At 42.8% G+C, this 19,208-nt stretch overlaps 2 protein-coding genes across 3 annotated transcripts in view; both read right to left on the minus strand.

Annotated features, from left to right (window-relative positions):
- Positions 1–173: 173 nt before the first annotated feature.
- On the minus strand, positions 174–10,587 carry LOC108275758 (BEN domain-containing protein 2). The gene is made up of 9 exons (XM_017486707.3): positions 10,418–10,587; positions 9,763–9,863; positions 9,259–9,336; positions 8,681–8,788; positions 8,201–8,555; positions 7,038–7,159; positions 4,985–5,189; positions 3,931–4,134; positions 174–455 (listed from the first exon to the last, which is right to left on the minus strand). The coding sequence occupies exons 1-9, from the start codon at positions 10,428–10,430 to the stop codon at positions 304–306; spliced, it is 1,338 nt and encodes a 445-aa protein (XP_017342196.1). The 5' UTR covers positions 10,431–10,587; the 3' UTR covers positions 174–303.
- A 914-nt stretch (positions 10,588–11,501) lies between these two features.
- Positions 11,502–19,208, minus strand: part of nhsa (Nance-Horan syndrome a (congenital cataracts and dental anomalies)) — a 45,823-nt gene continuing 38,116 nt past the window's right edge. For both annotated transcript variants that reach the window (XM_017486702.3, XM_017486703.3), the window contains exons 6-9: positions 18,183–18,314; positions 15,318–18,083; positions 15,064–15,187; positions 11,502–14,944 (exon numbers count right to left, since the gene is read on the minus strand). In XM_017486702.3, the coding sequence (XP_017342191.1) occupies positions 14,365–14,944; positions 15,064–15,187; positions 15,318–18,083; positions 18,183–18,314 (3,602 nt within the window). In that variant the 3' untranslated portion in view covers positions 11,502–14,364. The remainder of the gene's footprint in view (positions 14,945–15,063; positions 15,188–15,317; positions 18,084–18,182; positions 18,315–19,208) is intronic.

Here is a 19,208-nt window from a genome sequence, read left to right on the forward strand (position 1 = left end):
TTACACAATGGAAACATTTTATGCTTCAGAATGTTGAAATTTTAAAGATTACTAAATAATTTAAGCTGACGAACAGAGACATGTCACTCAACTGTGCGATGGTAGCTTAAAAAAACAGTATTTTTTTTTAACTGAAAGATGAGAGAATGCAAATAAACACAGAACACAAGGCATCGTTTCGGGTCGAAGACTGTCTGACTTTATTCAGTTATGCATGTATTTATGCAACAACAAAAAAAAGCACAGAAAAAAAAACCTCTCTACAATTCACAAAATGATTTGCCGGTTGTTTGTTGCTCGGGGTCATGATATCATCGCTTCTCGTGCCTGTTTGGGACCTTTCTTCAGAGCGTGTCTGGTCATCCGGATGGCGGCATTGATGGCGTAGACGCAAGTCTTCCAGTTGGGTCCAGCTTCATCCAGCTTCATGGTGGGGAAACGCTCACACAGATACTCTGCACAGAGAGAAAAACACGACTTTATTTATTCTCTTTCCCTTTTCTTTCTTTCCACTCACTTTCATTCTCTATCCTTCTTTTTATTTTATTATGTAATTCCCCCTTCACTTTAGTTACGTCCAGTACCATTTTCAATCTTTTGAGTTGTTGTTTTTTTTGAAGCAACTATATTTCACTCCTTCATCCCTCCATCAGTTTAGACCAGGGGTGTCAAACGTACAGCCCACGGGCCAAAACCGGCCCACTAGGGTGTTCAATCCGGCCCGCATGATGAATTTTGAAAGTGAAAAAAATGCATAAAAGACAGAACAAGAAATATTTAATAAAATGCTATTCCTAAATTATCCACTAGGGGTGCACATTATCTGCTGGGGCGCACTAGGGGTCCCACACCCTCATTAACCAAAATGTCTTTGTCAAAAAAGAGAAAAGTGGATACAGAGTGTAGAGTTTTCCAAGAAAAATGGACTGCTTCCAATTTATTCACAAAGATGAATGGGAAACCTGTGTGTTTGGTGTGTATGCAACAAGTTTTGGTGCTCTAATATAATATTCGGCGCCACTATGAGACTCATCATGGCAAAAAATACGACAGCTTGCAAGGACAACTGAGAAGAAAGAAGAGAGATGAATTGCTGGTGGGTCTGAGAAAACAACAGTCCATTTTGACCCAGAGCCGAGGTCAGTGAAGCAGCAGTATAAGCCAGCTACCTAATTGCTAATGAAATAACATTAGCATCAAAGCCGTATTCTAACGGTGAGTTTGTTAAAACATGCATGATGAAGGCTGCAGAACTCGTGTGTCCCGAGTAGCGTCAAGCTTTTGCCAACATTAGTGTGACGAGGATTACTATAGCAGAGAGGATTTCGGAACTATCGGCAGATTTGGACAGACAGTTGAAACACAAAGTCAAGTAATTTCTTGCATTTTCTGTTGCAGTTGATGAGAGCACAGACATTACAGACGTTGCTCAACTGGCCATATTTATTTGTGGAATTAAGGAGACATTGACTGTCACTGAGGAGTTCCTTGAGTTGGTGCCTATGATGGACACCACATCAGCTGAGGACATTTTCGGTTCTGTGGTTGGAGCGCTGGACAGAGTCAGATTGGACTGGTCCCGCACTGTCAGCCTGGCTACAGACGGCGTGCCAGCAATGATCGGAAGAAAAGCAGGCGTTGTGACAAAATTCAGAGAGAAACTACAAACCACTAATGGAGGAGATGGTTTCTGGACATTTCACTGTATTTTGCACCAGGAGGCATTGTGTTGCAAATCGTTAAAAATGTATCATGTCATGGAGGTGGTTGTCCGAACTGTTAATTTCATCTGAGCCAGGTCTGAATCATCGTCAGTTTGACTGCCTTCTCAGTGACAATCACGTTACCCATAGCCTGCCATACCACACTGAAGTAAGATGGTTACGTCAAGGTGCTGTGCTGAGGCATTTCCTTGATCTACGAGAGGAAATCTGACAGTTTATGGAGAAAAAAGGAAAACCAGTGATGGAATTGCAATCTCGTGAATGGCTGCAGGACCTTGCATTTCTGGTGGATATTACAGAGCACTTGAATAATCTGAATAAAATGTTACAAGGCCGCAAAAAATCTGTCACACAGTTTTATGACAGCATACATGCATTCAAGTTGAAGCTGACTTTGTGGGAGACACAGCTGGCAAGTCATGACCCTGCTCATTTCCCCACTCTAAGAGAGGTATGTGTGACAGTCATTAATGCTAACGTGAAACAGTATAAAGACCAGATTGCGGGATTGCTGTGGGAGTTTGAGAAACGGTTTCAGGTCTTTCATGAACTCGAGACAGAATTCGCAGTTTTTCGCTCACCCTTCACAGTGAAAGCTTCCGATGTGCCTGTCGACATCCAACTAGAAATAATTGATTTGCAATGTGATGCAGATTTGAAGGTCAAATTTGCCTCAGTGGGCTTAGACACATTTTATCATTATCTCTTGTCAGGGTATCCCAAATGAACAGCCCTGGCCGCAAAAATTTTGTGCATGTTTGGGACAACCTACTTTTGTGAACAAGTTTTCTCAGTAATGAACATCAATAAGACAAAATTGCACTCAATGCTCACACACAAGCACTTAAATGACATTATGAGAGGGCTGCTACTTAGGACATGAAGCCTGATATTGATGCACTTGTGCAGACCAAAAGATGGCAAGTTTCAGGAGCAAAAACCAAGTAGTCTAGACATGGCTGGTTATGGAACAGTCTTCCAATTAGTGTTCGGGACTCAGACACAGTCTCAGTGTTTAAGTCTAGGCTTAAAACGTATTTGTTTACTCAAGCCTACCCTGAGTAGACTTTCTGTTATGCTAAGCACAGTCCTAATAATCTTTTCTGTCTCTCTCTCCTTCTGTCGAGCCACACACGATTTTATGGAGATACTAGAGATCCTGATCCTCTCTGCTCTCCAGACCTGCCTGATCTGATGGGTTCCCTTCTGAGTCTGGTTCCTCTCAAGGTTTCTTCCTCTTAACATCTAAGGGAGTTTTTAATTGCCACCGTCGCCACTCAGTGGCTTGCTCAGTTGGGATAAATTCACACCTTCAATATCTATATACCATGTTGGTATTTCTGTGAAGCTGCTTTGAGACAATGTCTATTGTAAAACGTGCTATACAAATAAAATTGAATTGAATTGAATGACTAACTCCTTTAAAATGCTGCTTCAGACACTAACTGCACTTGAAGAATACAGTTCTGTGAAAATGAATCCTTGCTGTAGTAATAGTTAAAAAGTGTGCAATTTAATGTTAGTCAACAGCTTCACTACAAAAGAGATTGGTTTGGTGGAATCCTATTGTTCATGCAATGCCATGAATTTTAAAGTGCAATACTATATTTTCAGTTCCAAATACCTGTGACTTAAAGTTTTTTTGCATTTGTACAAACACTGTGACCAGTTGTAATGCACACATGTAAATGATAATCAGAAGCAAATTGTGCATGTTTTTCTTAAGAAATCTGAGGTTGTTCATGATATGTATTTCCTATGTATTTCATGATATATTTTTCCTAATGTACTTGTACTTCTTTGCACGAAAACAAAGGGAAAAACATGGACATATTGTTATTTATAGGTAATTATGCTATGATTTTACTGGGCCGGGCCACTTGACATCTAATTAGGCTGCATGTGGTCCCTGAACTAAAATGAGTATGACACCCCTGGTTTAGACAAGATTTCTTTTATTTTTTGTGTCTAATTGTCTAAACTCCAGTTCCATGTTTGAAGGTCTGGCAAGAAGTAATATTATTACTGCTCAATTCTCTATTCGAGTTATAGCATGATCCATAATGTTTAAGCTACAATAACATGACCCAGTATATCAGAGTTACATTAGCATACTCTGCCATTGTTTCCATGCTAGAGTAGTCAGTGATGTGGTTGGAGAGTGTGTGTTTGTGTGTGTGTGTGTGTGTGTGTATGTGTGTGTCACCCCTCAATGCTGAGATCTTGTTGTGGTCCAGTGGCTGGATTCCGTACTTGGCATTGCCGTACACGTTGCTCTGCACCAGCACTTCCACGGGGAAGATGAACCTGATGAGGTAGCGAGCGACAAGCGGAGGATTCGGCCTCTGTAACGCCGAGTACATCACAAACTGAGGCACCTTCACATCCCGATCCGGATGGCCCAGATACACTACAGTCAAAGAGGAGAAGAAGTTGATTAGCATATAAGAGAGAGACTAATTATCAGCTCCCTAGTTCAGTAGGCAGGGCACTGATCAGAGAGTCAGCCATTTTAAAAGCCATCTCAATCACAAAATACTTTCAGTGCACTGGAAAGTTCGGTCCCCAAAAAAAAATAAAAAATCCCACAATGCACCGCAAAAACCTCAGTGTGTTACCTTACTAGAAATGATGTCATGTTTTCTGAAGCCTCTCAGGTCGAGAAAAATAAATAATAAATGTGGGACGAACTCGACTTCCGGATACAAATATAAGTAGCTCGTTGTTGTGCTGTAGCTCTCAAATTATTACGTACGTTAAAGACTTTTAACTTTATTCAATGTTCTATTTAAGGTTGGTTTGAGTCTAACGACTTTTACATGTTTAATGTTTTATTTAAAAAATCCGCTAGCTTGCATACGATCCTGCTGGACATGGGGCGGCTGTGGGTCCGGTGGTAGAGCGGTTTGTCCACTAATCGTAGGGTTGGCGGTTCGATTCCCGGTCTGCGTGACTCCACATGCCGAAGTGTCCTTGGGCAAGACACTGAACCCCAAGTTGCTCCCGTTGGCAAGTTAGCACCTTGCATGGCAGCAGGTGCGTGAATGGGTGAATGAGACACAGTGTAAAAAATGATTCATTACCAACGGACTCCTCCCATCTGAACAGAAAACCTAATGATCTTTAAAAAAAATTATAATCTCAACAGTTTAAAAAATTTCTCTGCAAGTCCTGGAGGGTAAGTTAAAGCAAAATTAATGTGGGAATTGGATGAGATTTGTACAACTTCCTAGTTGCTCCTAATTCCCGTTAAGACTCACCTTGAGCACCCGATTCATAGGAACAATCGTTTTCTGACAGCGGCTCTTCCGCAGACTCTCTTTTGAGTTTGTTTTTAAGTGTAGTCGTCTGCTGTAGGTCCTCACCGTCACCGTCCGAGAGCTCCACGTCGATCTCAGCAGTGGGCTCGGGATTGAATTCTTGGACTGATGCCGCTTGTTCACTCGCATCTCTCACGGCCTTAAACTGCGAAGTAACGAGGTAACAATGTTATAAAGTCACGATGCGATAATAATCCAACGCAATATGGCTTATAGCAGTGGAGTCAAGCGAGTGTTAGGTAACAGGCCACATCACACTCGGTCTCCGGTCTGTCTAGTGTACTGGACCAAAAAAAAGACATCTGTTTACCTTAGACAAAAAACAAGTGCAAATAACATTTAATTTAACTGAATGATATTTGGATTGACACCAAAACTTGTGAGTCAGTAGTACAATCTGAAAAAAATAAATAAATAAAAAATAAATAAATAAATAAATTTAAAAAAAGGGGAGATATTTGGAAGATACTGTAGCTCAGTTTGGAGGAGCTTTGTCACTGGGTCAGGAGGTAGCAAAGATATGCACGCTAGAGGTCACACCACCTAACCATTGTCCCTTGTGCTAGCAAAGTAATGGATTTGACCAAAGGGGTACATTTTCTGTACCACTTATCCTACACAGTGTCGCGGGAACCCGGAGTCTATGCCAGGGAACTCAGGGCACAAGGCGAGGGACACCCTGAACGAGGTGCAAACCCATCGCAGGGCATATTCATTCACACACCCATTCACACACTCTAGACAATTTAGAGATGCCAATCAGCCTACAATGCATGTCTTTGGCCTGGGGGAGGAAACCAGAGTACCCGGAGAAAACCCCTGAAGCACAAGGAGAACAGGTGAGGTGATCCAGCTGGCAGCAGACCAATTGGTGGCAAATCCGGGGGTAGGTGAACCCCCTCTTCTCAAGCACTCTCTCTCTCTCTCTCTCATACTTCCCCCTCCCACCTTTCCCTCATCCCTGCACCATGGAAACGAGGGCCAATTCACCCTAAACCAGTTCCCTGGTCCCACGGTATCATTGCTCCTCCCTCCTCTCCTTCTCCTTCACCTCCCATATTTCCCCTAACTTCTCCACACACGCGCCTAACAGGACTGAAGCAAAGCCCAGGCAGGTCCGCCAGCAAGGCGGGGAAGCCAGGCATTTCCAAGATACGCATTCCTTCATGGAAGCAGGAACGCTAATCCGGATCCCGGACACACCGCGGTCCCCCTTCAATCGAGGAGGAATGTACCTTGGTGGACTCAGGATGTAACCAGACCACCGTCCACCAAAACCTGATTCAATGCACTAGGAATTGCACGGTTGGTGAAAATGAGGTGCATGCATCGAGACATTCAGAAATATCCGCTGGTGCCCATCATTACTAAATTCCAGGGACAAAAGCATAGAGGGGAGGCGGCAGTTAGTCCTCACCTTACTCATCCACTAATTCTGGGGACACATTGGGCAGGTTTTCAGACATTAGTGAGGGAAGTATTTATGGAAGCGTCCTGTGGTAGCGAATCACGAGGTGGAGGGTGGGCAGCATTGGCTGGGGAGGTGTTGCCTGGGCTGTCAATGTCAGCTCCACATCAAGAAGGCACGACCCACAGGGAAATTCCTCTCGGGGACTTCTCTCTGGAGCAGACTCGTGACAAAACCCTCAGGCACACCTTTGACCAAGTGAAAGTATTTAATGGTCAGTGAGTTCGGACCAACGTTGCGCTCTCCTTCCCCTACTTTGCAATTATTAAAGAGAAATTATATCGAGTGACATAGGACACTCACACAAAAGAGGAAACGACCCAAATATTGGTCCAGAAGAGCCGTCGGGAATTCTGGTTGTTCCAGGTGGCTCACCATAATCCGATGGCTGGCCCTCACCCTCCGGTACTACCTACTGGGGCAAGCCAGATTTGAACCAGCAACTGAGTGCAGAGGCAAAGCTTTTACCACAAAGTGCTAACACTGGAGAGACCTCCCATAAATGTTCAATAAAACACTGCGTACCTTACGCTTCCTGTCCTTCAGTCGAATGTGTCTGGCTCTTTTGTTCTTAACAGCCAGACAGGCCTTCCAGTCTTTACCTTTCTCACGCAGGTCATGTTCCGGGTACGTCATCTGCGCCCACTCTGTGGAAGAAAATAAAACCATTCACTTGATACTGACTAAAACAGCGAGTTCACACATTTGAATCCCAAAACATTTCAACAAACATGGCACACAACTTCCAGATAAATCAGAGAAATTAATTATTTGTCATGTGACTAAAATGTCTGCCTAGAGAGATTCGTGATAAACAAAATATACCAACTGTTTTTTTTAGTGAGTCAGATTATAAGATTCGGTTGACCAATAAGAGTCGACTCTTTCGACTCCGGAACAGTTCAGTGCCACTTTGTTTTAACCAGACAAAGTTTGCAGTATTTAACAGTGAAGACAGACTAAGACACAACGTATGAGACACAATCACGGTTCAGCTCCAACATCTAGCCGTTTGGACAGACAAAGAAACAAAGGATTTATCCGATTTCACTAACAAAAGGATCAAACTGTACTGAATCAATTCACACGAATGATGAGCTCAGATGTTAAAAACAGATTTCCATGGAAACATTTAAAAGAAATTACAGTGCTGGAATAACTTCATAGTTTACACGTATGACAAACGTTTTTTTTTTTTAATAAAAACCGGCTCATACGTGAGTCGGCTCAGTGAGTCGATTCCTTTCCAAAATGACACATGACTAATAGAGACAGTGAGGACATTTGGGCAGATAAAGAAAAGACGCCATGGTTAATTTAGTTTAGAAAATGTGTAAAGAATGGAGCGGACATGCTGGATGGCTGGAGTTATTGTTATTTGTGGAGATCCTAACAATAAAACACAAATTTCTACTTAAATTATAATTGCATGAATGACTAACCCCCAAACACACTGTACAGCACTAACAATATAGCAACGTCACTACTTTTTCTATTTGCTAGTTTTTAGTTCCAAGATATTAAAATAAACAACTTCAGAAGCATTTAAAGACGACATGTTTAATTACTGATCATAAAAAATGTTATTGTGCAATATTTCCTCCCAATAATGTAGGAGTGTATAATCAGGATGACAATAAAACCTGTGCGTGTGAGTGATGTTTACGTGGAACGCTCAAGAAACGTACCTACGGTTGCGTTGTGTGTTTGAGGATCGGGACTTTTCCGGCGATGATGGAAGACTTCCTTCACGGTTTGTGGAGATGCCGAGTGTCCGGTGTTGGTGTTGGGATGATCTTCTGGAACCTTCCGCTGCTCTAAGAGCATTTTTCTCACAGCTCCACGTGGTCTGGAGGTCGAACCCGACTGTTGGGGCTGATTCTGAGGAGACGGTGATGGGTCTGTGGGTTTTTCTGAGGTAACAACAAGTCTGAGGGTTCTTGAACCTTCAGGAGATGGAGGAACTGAGGGAGGAACTAGGTGATGGAGGACATGGTAGGTTTCAGCCGATTCGTCGTTTATCTGGTCGTCCAGTGTGTAAATCTTCAGAAAGAACAGAAAGAGTTTACATCTCTGCCTCGAATGCTAAAAAATAACATCGTCCTAGATCTTAAGCTTGACTTGTTGTGAGCATTGTGAGCATGGTTAGCTTCCGTGTCTGGTTTTACCTCTGACTGATCCTCCTCAACGTGTATCTGATCCTCCTGAGTGTGCGTCACTCTCGCCTGCAGCAGCTCAAACTTCTCATCCAGCTTCTGAATGGCCTCGTACATGACCTGTAGGAAACATAACGCAGGATAAAAACCAAGAAACATCCAGTGAACAGCATTACAGCAACATTACGTTAGTTCCTGTTCTCGCTTACACTATAGCAGCTACAAACTCTCAGCAGCCTCTCTCTGTCCTGAAGACGTTACAGCATTACCTCTGACACTGGAGACTCCTTCCATCAATATTACACAAACACATTTCTCCTCACAAAAAACTTCACCTTATCAGTGATTACACTCATTTTTTAATCCGTTTATCAGCGCAGCGTCCTCTGTACACGTCCCTGTGAACAAGCCGTTACTATAGAAACCATAACGCATTAAACGAGCGCATTAATGATCAATAGACCTGCAATGTGCAGCTGTGCTACCGTCAGAGCTGCTCTTATAGAAAACTATTCAACACCTTCCTTCTGACCAATCACCATCCAGAACTCATCAGCGCTGAGGAGTAACGAGAAATATGATTGCGTTACCTGACAGTAGGTGAGGATTTCTCCCAGAGTTCTCAAAGGATCGGTGCCAAAGATCTCTGCACACGTCTCACTTTTACCCTTCAGACAGGACGAGAAACAGTTTCTGACTTTCTAGCAATTAATGCATGAGGAGTAAAGAGTTTAATTTAACGTTCATGTAAGTGACAGAACATGATAAATATTGTGTAATAAATATCAAGCATACATTTTATGCTAGCTGTAGATGATTACACTATTAAACCATGTTCGGTTTTTATGCATTTCTTAGACATAAAATAAAATTAAATAACTACAATTTCTAATTTTATATCTAAAAATTAAATATAATATAAATACGTTATAGATATTAAATAATACACATCAATCATTTGCAATGATGTAAAAATGTATAATGTTTCACTGGCCTTCATCTCAACTTCCTATTAGTTGTGCCCTTTTTATGAGATACAGTAACTTTATAAATAAAACTGAAACTAAACGGAATAGAAGTGAAGATGAGTTTACAGTGGAGTCATTAGGGGAGCTGCAGTCTCTGTGTTTGTCGCCCCCTGCTGGACTGGAGTCAAAACTACATGCTCTGATTTCGAGTTTAGTCTCCCAGGCATCTGTAGGACACACACACACACACACACACACACACACACACACACACGTATATAAAACAAGAGAAAAAAGACACACACTTTACAATCCAGACAGCTCTGATGAAACATTTAGACGCATAAAGAAACTTCAGCATTATTATAAATGAACTTCCTGAAATAAAAAGGTTTGAGATTGGAGGAACATGAAGAGTTTCACTTCGCCTTGGAAATGATAAATGTGTCCCAAATGTCTTCCTCTTCCGCACAAGGGGATGAAATATCGCCTTACACACATGTAGCGTTCACAAGGAGGTCATTTAGGATACAGCCGTCTATCCATAAACCTATCGAATAAAGTCCACTACGTAGGCCGCCTATGTAGGGCACTAGATCCATCAGGAAGCTTTCCCCCCTGATTGTTGCAGTCTAGGCTCCAAAATATCCGGGAATTTGGGAATGTGTGCACGAACACAGCGCAGTGTTTCTCTGCACACACAATAAACACACTAGCAGCTCTCTCTCTCTGTTCTCTTCCTTCCTTCCTTCCTAAGCGCGATATAAAGCCCGTCTCTCACCGTGTGAAGACATGATCCGAGGTGTTTCTCTTTCTCTCGCTGCTCCTGGCCGCTGGTGTTGCACAGAGGTGGATGTTTATTTTACTCCAACTGCTCAGTTCCTCCTTCCACAAGCACACTGAGCGGCGCACTGCGCATGCGCGGACACACGTTCCGGGGCCGCTCGTGGAACGCAGAGTGGTCGCATTTTAAAGGTGCGATCAGTTGTGCAGAATTTCTGTCGGAATCACCGCTGTGTAGTGTGTATAATACAGTGCTGATGTGCAGACCGAGTGTAAATTCATGTTTGCTGTTAAATTTACATTCAAACAACGTAACCGACTCCAGACAGTCGCTACAGGATTTCGTGCTTTCGACATCACAGAAATTAACGCAAAATCAAGGGAACGCTGCAATATTCGTCGGAGTGTGTTTTAAATTTTTAAACATGACCGCAGATTTTACGCAGATACGGGCCGACATGCTCTTCGATTTACGTGCATCAAACCCGAGTACAGATAAACTGTCTTGTTGTGCGACCACCGCAGCTAAATCAAGCTTTTTTGGCTGCAAAAAACCTCCAGGAAGTCCTGTACAGACTGATAGTTTTACACTCGTGTGTTCAGCATTTTACAATATTACACTGTACACGATCCTAATCTCTGTTGAGAGTTCTGTAACAGACTGCATGATCGCAGGTTTCTAAATGTAAGATTATACGATGAAGATCCTCTAAGCTCATGTAATAAACTCACATCCTTCACAGTGAGCTGGAGGTAATACGGGGATGTTTTTCTGTCCAGTAGCACGTTTCGTTTACGTTTCTCCATCGCTGCTAAGCGTATCTGTAGCTGTCGCGTGAGTTCTCCGTCGTCCTATCGCTGGATTTTAGATGAGCGTCGCCTATCAAATTTCACCGTAAACCATCTTCGCTAGCACTGGCACTAAATTGTCAACTCCAAGCTCGACTCACGATCCATAAAATACTTTCACAACGTGCGAGTTTTCTCTGCACACCAAACCCTGTTCCAGGGTAAATCTAGATAAAAGGATCAACAGTGCGATACGTCATTCTTTAATGAATAAGTTGCAAGCACACACGGTGTTGTTTGAAGCAGTCACATTTATTGGTGTTCTCTGTACACACACTCACACACACACTCACACACACACACAGCAGCTCATCACACTGCTGCACAGCTTAAGGGCATAATTTCCACGAAGTTTCCTAAAAATAAATACAAGACTCAAAACAGCTCCAAAAAAAAATACAAAATCTACAAAAGCTTGGAATTCATGTAAACTCTTTTCTTTTTTTTCTTTTTTTTACAAAAAGTAATATTTGGAAGAAAAAAAAAGTCTCATATATACACAAATCTGTACAAAACTTACAAAAGTGATGCTTACTGGTTGTTCAAAGCTTTCGGTCAGAGTGAGGCGTGGCTCGTACCAAAACACACACACACACACACACACACACACACACACACACACACACTATCAGAATTAACGCCGTGCGAGTGCTGGTGTTCTCATCTACAGAAATGTGTGTTACGCGCACTGTTACGACTCGTCTGAGTGTCGCAGCCTTTCAAGGAAGCTCGGTTTATAAACTCAGATGATCTATTTATTAATTATTTTCAGTATAAATAGTTTTACTACAGCAAAAGACAAAACTTCATATCTGTATCAGTGCAATAACACAGTTTCGGATGTTGGAATGAATGTTTTCCTCTGCGTTTTTGCGCTCTCGGTATAATCCGACGATAAAATCGTGTCTGGTGGCGTAATTATTAGCTTTGTTATTAGATTTAGCAAACTTCCAGCGTTTCACTTTACACAGCTAAAGCGCTGTGGAAACAACACAGAATCCTAAACAGCTCCCTACTGAATATATAGGGTCTTAATTAAGGCTTTTGTACTTTTATCTGTTTCTAGTTACACTTAATGTCCGTGAAACCATAGCAGCTAGAAATAATCGTCCCCTCACCAGGATGACTTTTTTCTAAAAAAAAAAAAAAAAAGTTAAAAATATGCAGGTTTTCATGTTACCACAAAACGTCCTGTTACAAAGCACTGACACTGGAGACTCCTTCCTTATGTTACACAAACGTCCCCTTACAGAAAACGTCGCCGTATGAATGATTACACGTTTTTTTTAAGTTGTCTGTTCAGAACTAGAACTAGCGTATTAATATACACCTGTGATTTGCAGTTAATCACCATCTGACCAATCAGAATCCAGAATTCAGCTGCGCTGTGGCATAATAGCTTTTACACAGGGAGTCGTTTACAACGTCGTGTTCCGCTTTAACTTTATAAGCTAAAAACACAATGATGAAAACAGAGCATCAGGTAACTTGGGAAAATGACATATTTTGGACTTTTCAGTGCTCCAACCATCAGGGTTTGGCAGCTAATAGGATATGTTAGCTTATCGTTATGACATTAAAGTGGTTCAAGGTGTCTTTCAGACCAGTGTCGTTTTTTTCAGCAGAGCTTAAATCATCTGATGACAAAAAGGGCGTAAATGTAAAGACAAATTCATCAGTAAAACGTCTTCAATCTAACGTCTTAAACGCTTCACACATTGGGATCTTTTCGAAGGATTAGTACCGAAATAAATCATCAGTTTTGTTTATGAAAAAATTCAATAAAATTTTTAGCGAATGCTTCAGAGTTGCTCTTCAGGCCTCTCGTTAACAAAACCTCGAATCTTAGTAATCACGTTTCTATAAACTGTCTAAAAGTTTCTAAAAAAGAAAGAAAAAACCTACTCTAACAGACTTGCTCTTTCTCTCACACACACGACATCACTTCTTGATCTGTACGTCTTGGTTCTAGCTTTTTCTTCTTCTTTTTTTAAAAATTATCTCTATCTATGTCTAAATCGTTCTTCCTTCCCGTCTCAAGTCACTCTTCCGTTACAGACGCCTGTGTTTTCAGACACACACCACAAATCTCAGCACAATCCTTTAAAGCCTGACTTAAACCAAAACCCTCTGCACTTCATTTAAACCTTTTTACACCTCGGTTTGCTTTTCTTTTCGCTTCCGTTCCCTGAGGGCCAAAGATTAATTCTTAGCGATGAACCGATTAAAGATCCTGGCATACGCATCATCAAAGAATTTGCAAAAACGAGTCGACTTAATACGGCATAATGCATCTGTTAAGCTCTGAAGACATTCTGAAAAATTTCTAAGAAGCACATGTTTGTGGGTTTAATATATTCGGACCACTTTTCGAAGCCGTTTTGTTTATAAGCACGCGTTTGTTTCAATGTTAGAAATGGCGTGTTGCTTACACGGAACTTAACGTGATAAACACACTCATAGGAACACACATCTAAACAATCTACCCAGAATTTTTGTGATATTGGCCGAGGTACAGGTACCAATTATGTCAGAGATCTACATTATAAGTAGCGATCAACTTTTCTGATGGGATTAATCTCGTATCATTACTTAAGATATTTGCATATTTATTTATTTAAAATTACAATGTCAAAGAAGTGCAAATGGGTAGCAGGAATAACCTGCGAAACGTTTTTGCCAAATAAGGGTCATTTCTAGCTAAAGCCAGATCGATGTTCTGACACGTCGACTCTGGCTAATCAACTCATTGCTACAACAGTGTAAAAGGCCACTATCTGATTGTCCTACGTTTCTCTATCATTTCACAGTTAATGCCCATGTAAAATTCAATAAGAACATTTTTAAAATTAGCCTTCTCCGCATAATGCTAACGGTATAGCAAACGGTGCTGCATATACCTAGTCAATTTCATAAGTTGTAAACATTTTTTTTTCCTCTGGGCTACAAAAGGGCAGTAACTCAGCACAGGTTTAAAATCGCTTCAATCAATTTAACAACAACAACAACAACAACAACAACAACAACATCTAGCTTTAGTAGTTTTGATTTTGTGTTTTCTTTTTTATAAACACCTGGTAAAGGTGCATTCTTCGTTTAAGAGGAACGGTCATCATGTGGACTTCCATCGGAGTTTTCCGTTTCCCCTTCAGAAATCGCCTGCATGGGTGTCGTGTATAGCCGGCTGCGTGTGCTGTAACGACTGCTGTTTGCAGCTGGTGGTAACCTTGAACGACCTTGTCTGGAAGAACTAAAAACTTTTGTGGAGAACCCCTCAACATTGGCTTTCGGGTAGGGGCTATGAAGAACCTCAGGTGTTTTCTCTGAAGACTGAGGCTGGAATGGCGAAGGAAAGCCTTCAGGATGCTTTGCACCTTCCGAGAGGGGGTCGCAGAAAGTTCTCGATGCGACGGGACTTTTCAGGATCTCGGTAGCCGAAATACGAAAGCTCGAATCAGAGCGACTTCCCCTTTTAAGAAGAAGCTGTTTGAATTCCTCGTTGGAGGTGTTGGACTTTTTGACACTCCTGTATATTTGGCTTGGTGCTCGTTGGGAACTTGTTGGTGTAACAGGAGTGCTTGGGGAGGTGGCAGGTGAGGCAAAAGTAGCACCCAAGGAACTCCGAACGGCCGTGTCTCCTTTCGAGTCCTTTCGGCCAAGGACTTTCCTTTTTGATCTTGAACGACAGACAGTTATAGATTATAAATTTATCTGTAACATCAATTTAGTATTTGGTAAAAAAAGAAAAACGAAAATTCTTTCTTTACTAGGATAAACCTGAAAGTTGAAGCATACCTGTGAATCATGGCGAAGAGATCCTCAGTTGTACGAGCATTGGTAGGGGAAAGGAAAACGCTGTCATCCTCAGTCGTTGATTCGTCCGTCAAAGGGGATACTACCGGTTCGCTAGGTGTGGATTCTGCAAAGGAATTTCAACGGTACATCTAATTTGATCTGATTAATACATTCAAGTTGCCTTGCAATAAGATGAGAAGCTAGCCAGGAAGGCTGTTTTGATTTAGTAGACAGATTCTGGAGCAGTGACTTACCTTTGCTGAAGTAATCCTCTGTATCAGGTGTAGATACTTCCCCCATGGTCTCCTGTGAGGCACTTCTGGTTGGACCACCTGATGATAGTGATTCCTCTCTGTGATTGCTGGCATCGCTAATTGGATCCATTTCTAATGATTCCAGCGACGAGTGAAGGATTAAATCAGGCACTTGTTCAAATTTCTCTGATCTCGTACAGAGTGTACCATCATGACCAGATGGAGATTCTGTTTTCGGGTTTTCGTCTGTTGGTTCAAGCCTCGCTTCCTGGTCCTTCTCCGTTTCCATACTGCTCTGAGGGAAGAGTCCCTCTGGTTCAGCAGGAACCTTTTGACTCTCTGATACGTCTGCCGTCATGTCATCTAGGCTCACTTGCTCGGAAGTTGCGCTGAAAGCAGTCGTGCTCCAAAGAGGTGACAGGGCTATCCTGTCAAATCTGTTTTTCGTAAAGGAAATCCTGGGGAGACTTCCAAACTCTGGTCCATCTGTAGGAGTAAACATGGATTCACAGTTATCTTGAGAGAGGGATTCATTGGTGAGAGACCTATAAGGTGGAGGCTTCCTGGTCTCGTTGAGGTTGCTTACAGTGGGTCTCTTGGGTCTAGTGGAAGCATCTGTGCAAGGCGGATCATGGTTTTCTTCACCAGATTTGCTTACTGAACGTAGCTGGACAGAATGAAGCATCATGGGGGTGATTTCCAAAGGACTGTTGCTGCCAGGTTCAACACTTTCAGTCGTGGCCACAGCCACTTTGTGTTTGTTCTTGTTAAGGATATGCACATGGTTTCTGTGGGATAAAGCCTTCTTGCCATTGTGAAGGGCACTTAGGTCGAGATGGGTGGGGGGTATAATGGGTAGTTCAAGGTCCTTTTTGGATGTGCGCTTCTGCATTGAAGTGAGGGAGGACTTCCTTTCTGGGACTTTTGGTTTCCTCTTTCCACCAATAGGGGACAAAGGATTGGGGTTTGGAAAAAAAGCAGATGAAGATGTTGGCGTCTCGGACTGGCTTGAATAGCCACTGGAAGGGGATGCTAGATTCACCAACTTCTCTGGAGAGGGCAGTCGAAATTCAGCTTCCACAGATGGCAGTAAAGGAGTGGAAGCCCTTGAGCCAGAATGCGACTCGAAACTCTCATGTGACTTCATGCATTCGATGACCGTTGTCCCTGTAGCAGTGCTGGAGTTTGACAAAGATCTGTAATTATCGTTGGATTTCAAGTCATTCACAAGCCAGAGGTCTGCGTACACAGACTGGACAGCGTCCTCATTCTTTAAGGACAGTCTGTCTGCGGAACCAAGCAAAGCCACATCTGGAATCTGATTAGCAATCTGTCCGCCCCAGGCCTCCACCAACTCCTTGTCCTCTGGCTGGTCAGAAGGGTCACTTGATGCCAATGGTGAATTCCTTTCCTTGGAAGACATCAGTAATTTCTGCTCATTCAATATCTTTGGTTCACTCGTTTCAGGAGCCAGTCCAGCTTGGCTGCTAATTTTCTTTAACGATGAGCAACGTTCTGGTGGTGATGGCTTCACCTTTGGCTTCCTTAGAGAAAGACTGCGTCTCCCATTTGATGCAGGACCTCTGTACTCTTCCTTTTGCTGGTCAACAGATGCATAGTTGTATGTGAAGCTTTTACTACCTTTAAGACCACAGTCAAAGTGCATGGAGGTATAGTAGCCCTCGGCATCCACAGAGAAGTGCGACATAGTGTCTGCCTTGTCAGAGGGAGGCTTATCTAAGCTCTCGATTGTGGCTATACTAACAAAGCTGGGGCACTCTAGGCTGCCCTCCCCTTCCCTAGAGCTTTCAGGGCTGTAGTCCTTGTTGCAGGACCTGTGTTGAGGATAGCTCCAGTCGGCTTCGCTTGGTGTGATGACTCCAGCGTCATCAAGCATGTCAATTGCAGTGGAAGCAAATGATCCTGTTTGGTGACCTCGCAGACCTTGCAGCCCATCTCCAGAGTATGGCTCAGCAGAGTCTTCGGTGATGTTAAGAGCTGTGTTTAGAGACAGCTCTGAGTCACAGTGTGTCAGTGGCGGTGAGGCAGCCGGAGGAATCGTCTCTGATGTCTGCGAAGGGCACGTGGAACTGCTGCCGCTCCAGTTTCCACTGGAAGACTGGTGGTCCTCCTTGTGGTCCATCTGGCTGGCCAGAACTCCAGCGTTGGAGCGAATAGGGCTGCTGAATGTGTCAGAGCTTGACGAGATCTCATCAGTTTTACAAGGCAGACGAGACCGACCTCTCTGCTTCCACACATGCTCTGGGCTCTCAGGATGCTGATTGAAGCTACCTAGCTGCCTCTCTGGCTGTACCTGGTCATCAGTGCTCTCCTCTTCATCTTTTAGCATGTTCTCTCCTGGTAATGGAAGGAATTCCTCTCCTTCGAATGCCGAAAGATCTCCATCTTCTTCGCCGTCATCATTATCACTGTTGATTCGGACTTCGTCGAGTAATCGGACGCCTTCTCGAGGAAGGCTATGCGAGCGCAAATGGGAGCCGATGGAGGTGGTAAACATGTTATCCGAACTGTCTGGCAGGGACGGTATGTTTCCTGTGGAATGGGAAAGCGGAAAAGTCGCGCTCTGGCCCCTCTGAGCTCTGGTCCGTCTACGAGATGGTGCCGCAACAGCAACCAGGAAGTCTTCCGTCTGGCAGCCAGAGTCTCTGGTGCTGTGACGAGTGAGCGTGAGGTCTTCTTGGCAAGCTTCAGGTCTGGAGTGCACTATTACTGCCTGCTGACTAGCCACGGGAGACTCGTCTGAGTCTGGAAAAGAGGGAGAATACCATTTATTAAGTGCTTACCAGTAATTGTAAATCAATTAGATTAGATTACATCTAATTAGATTTTTAAAAAATTACATGCCTAAGTCTTGCTGCACTTGTCTGGGAATGCCCGTGATAGTTTTCCGTCTTCTCAGCTTCCGTCTCCTCTGTAGCACTGACTGCGAGTAGGCTAGCGAGCAGCGAACACTGGCATCTCTGTCGAACCCGGCCCCTGTGAAGAGAGCGCCAAGACATGAGGAGCTGATCTCTGCCAAACCCTCCCATTTCTCACACTCTGCCTTCATGGAGGCTGTTAAATCTAGTCGGTAACCGTGTCATATATTATTTCCCACAATATAAATAAACGCAAGAGCTGCTACTTTGAAACACAGATCATGTTGTTTTTGTTTTGTTTTAGATGGTCAAAATGGTTGAATAAATGTTTATGAGTGATGTTTATGCATGGAGTTTAGTGTTGGGCACAATACACAAATTCATGCAAGGGAAACAAGGGATTCACAGCTATGGAGTTACACCAGATGACCGTCACAAACTGAATACAATCTTCTCTCCATAATGTTCTTCTTAGTTTCTCTTTTCTTCAAAATCTATCACCTGAAAGTTCTAACATTGCTAATACTGAATGCAAGTTAGCAGGCGTTGATTAGCTTTATGGAAATTCTTATAAAGATCATGCTAATTATGTTCATTGTTAGCAATTTATGGATAAAATATGCATTCAAGCCCAGTCCAGACTACAGTGACTACAGGGTTGGTTAACCTTATTGCAGATTGCTATACAGATCATTTCCTGTTAGCATTTTTGGGGTAGAAATAAATCCTTTTAAGCTTCCATTCCGGTCCAGAGCGGACTAATTCGCTCAGCCCCTTTTGTAATTTTAATGCGGCTGATTAGCATGCGCAGAGTAGCGTCTCACAGCTTTGCATTTCCTGGCACAAATTAAGGACCGAGGACAGCCAGAGAGTCGTCAGCTTTAATACCATGATGACTTGCACATTTGAATTCAAAGCCTAGTTGACTATTTGTTTAGCTATATAAACCTCAGAATCCAAACATCTATACATCCTCTCTCTTCTTTTTTACTTTTTTTTTTTTGCTGTAGTG

Source organism: Ictalurus punctatus, chromosome 15 (genome assembly GCF_001660625.3).
Source record: "Ictalurus punctatus breed USDA103 chromosome 15, Coco_2.0, whole genome shotgun sequence".
Classification (NCBI taxonomy): domain Eukaryota; kingdom Metazoa; phylum Chordata; class Actinopteri; order Siluriformes; family Ictaluridae; genus Ictalurus; species Ictalurus punctatus.

Excerpts from the sequence above, each read along its gene's own strand:
- LOC108275758 (XM_017486707.3), bottom strand. Across the intron at positions 7,160-8,200 it reads AACACACAACGCAACCGTAG|AGTGGGCGCAGATGACGTAC; the intron begins GTACGTTTCTTG and ends TTTCTTCCACAG. Across the intron at positions 4,135-4,984 it reads CTATGAATCGGGTGCTCAAG|TGTATCTGGGCCATCCGGAT; the intron begins GTGAGTCTTAAC and ends CTTTGACTGTAG.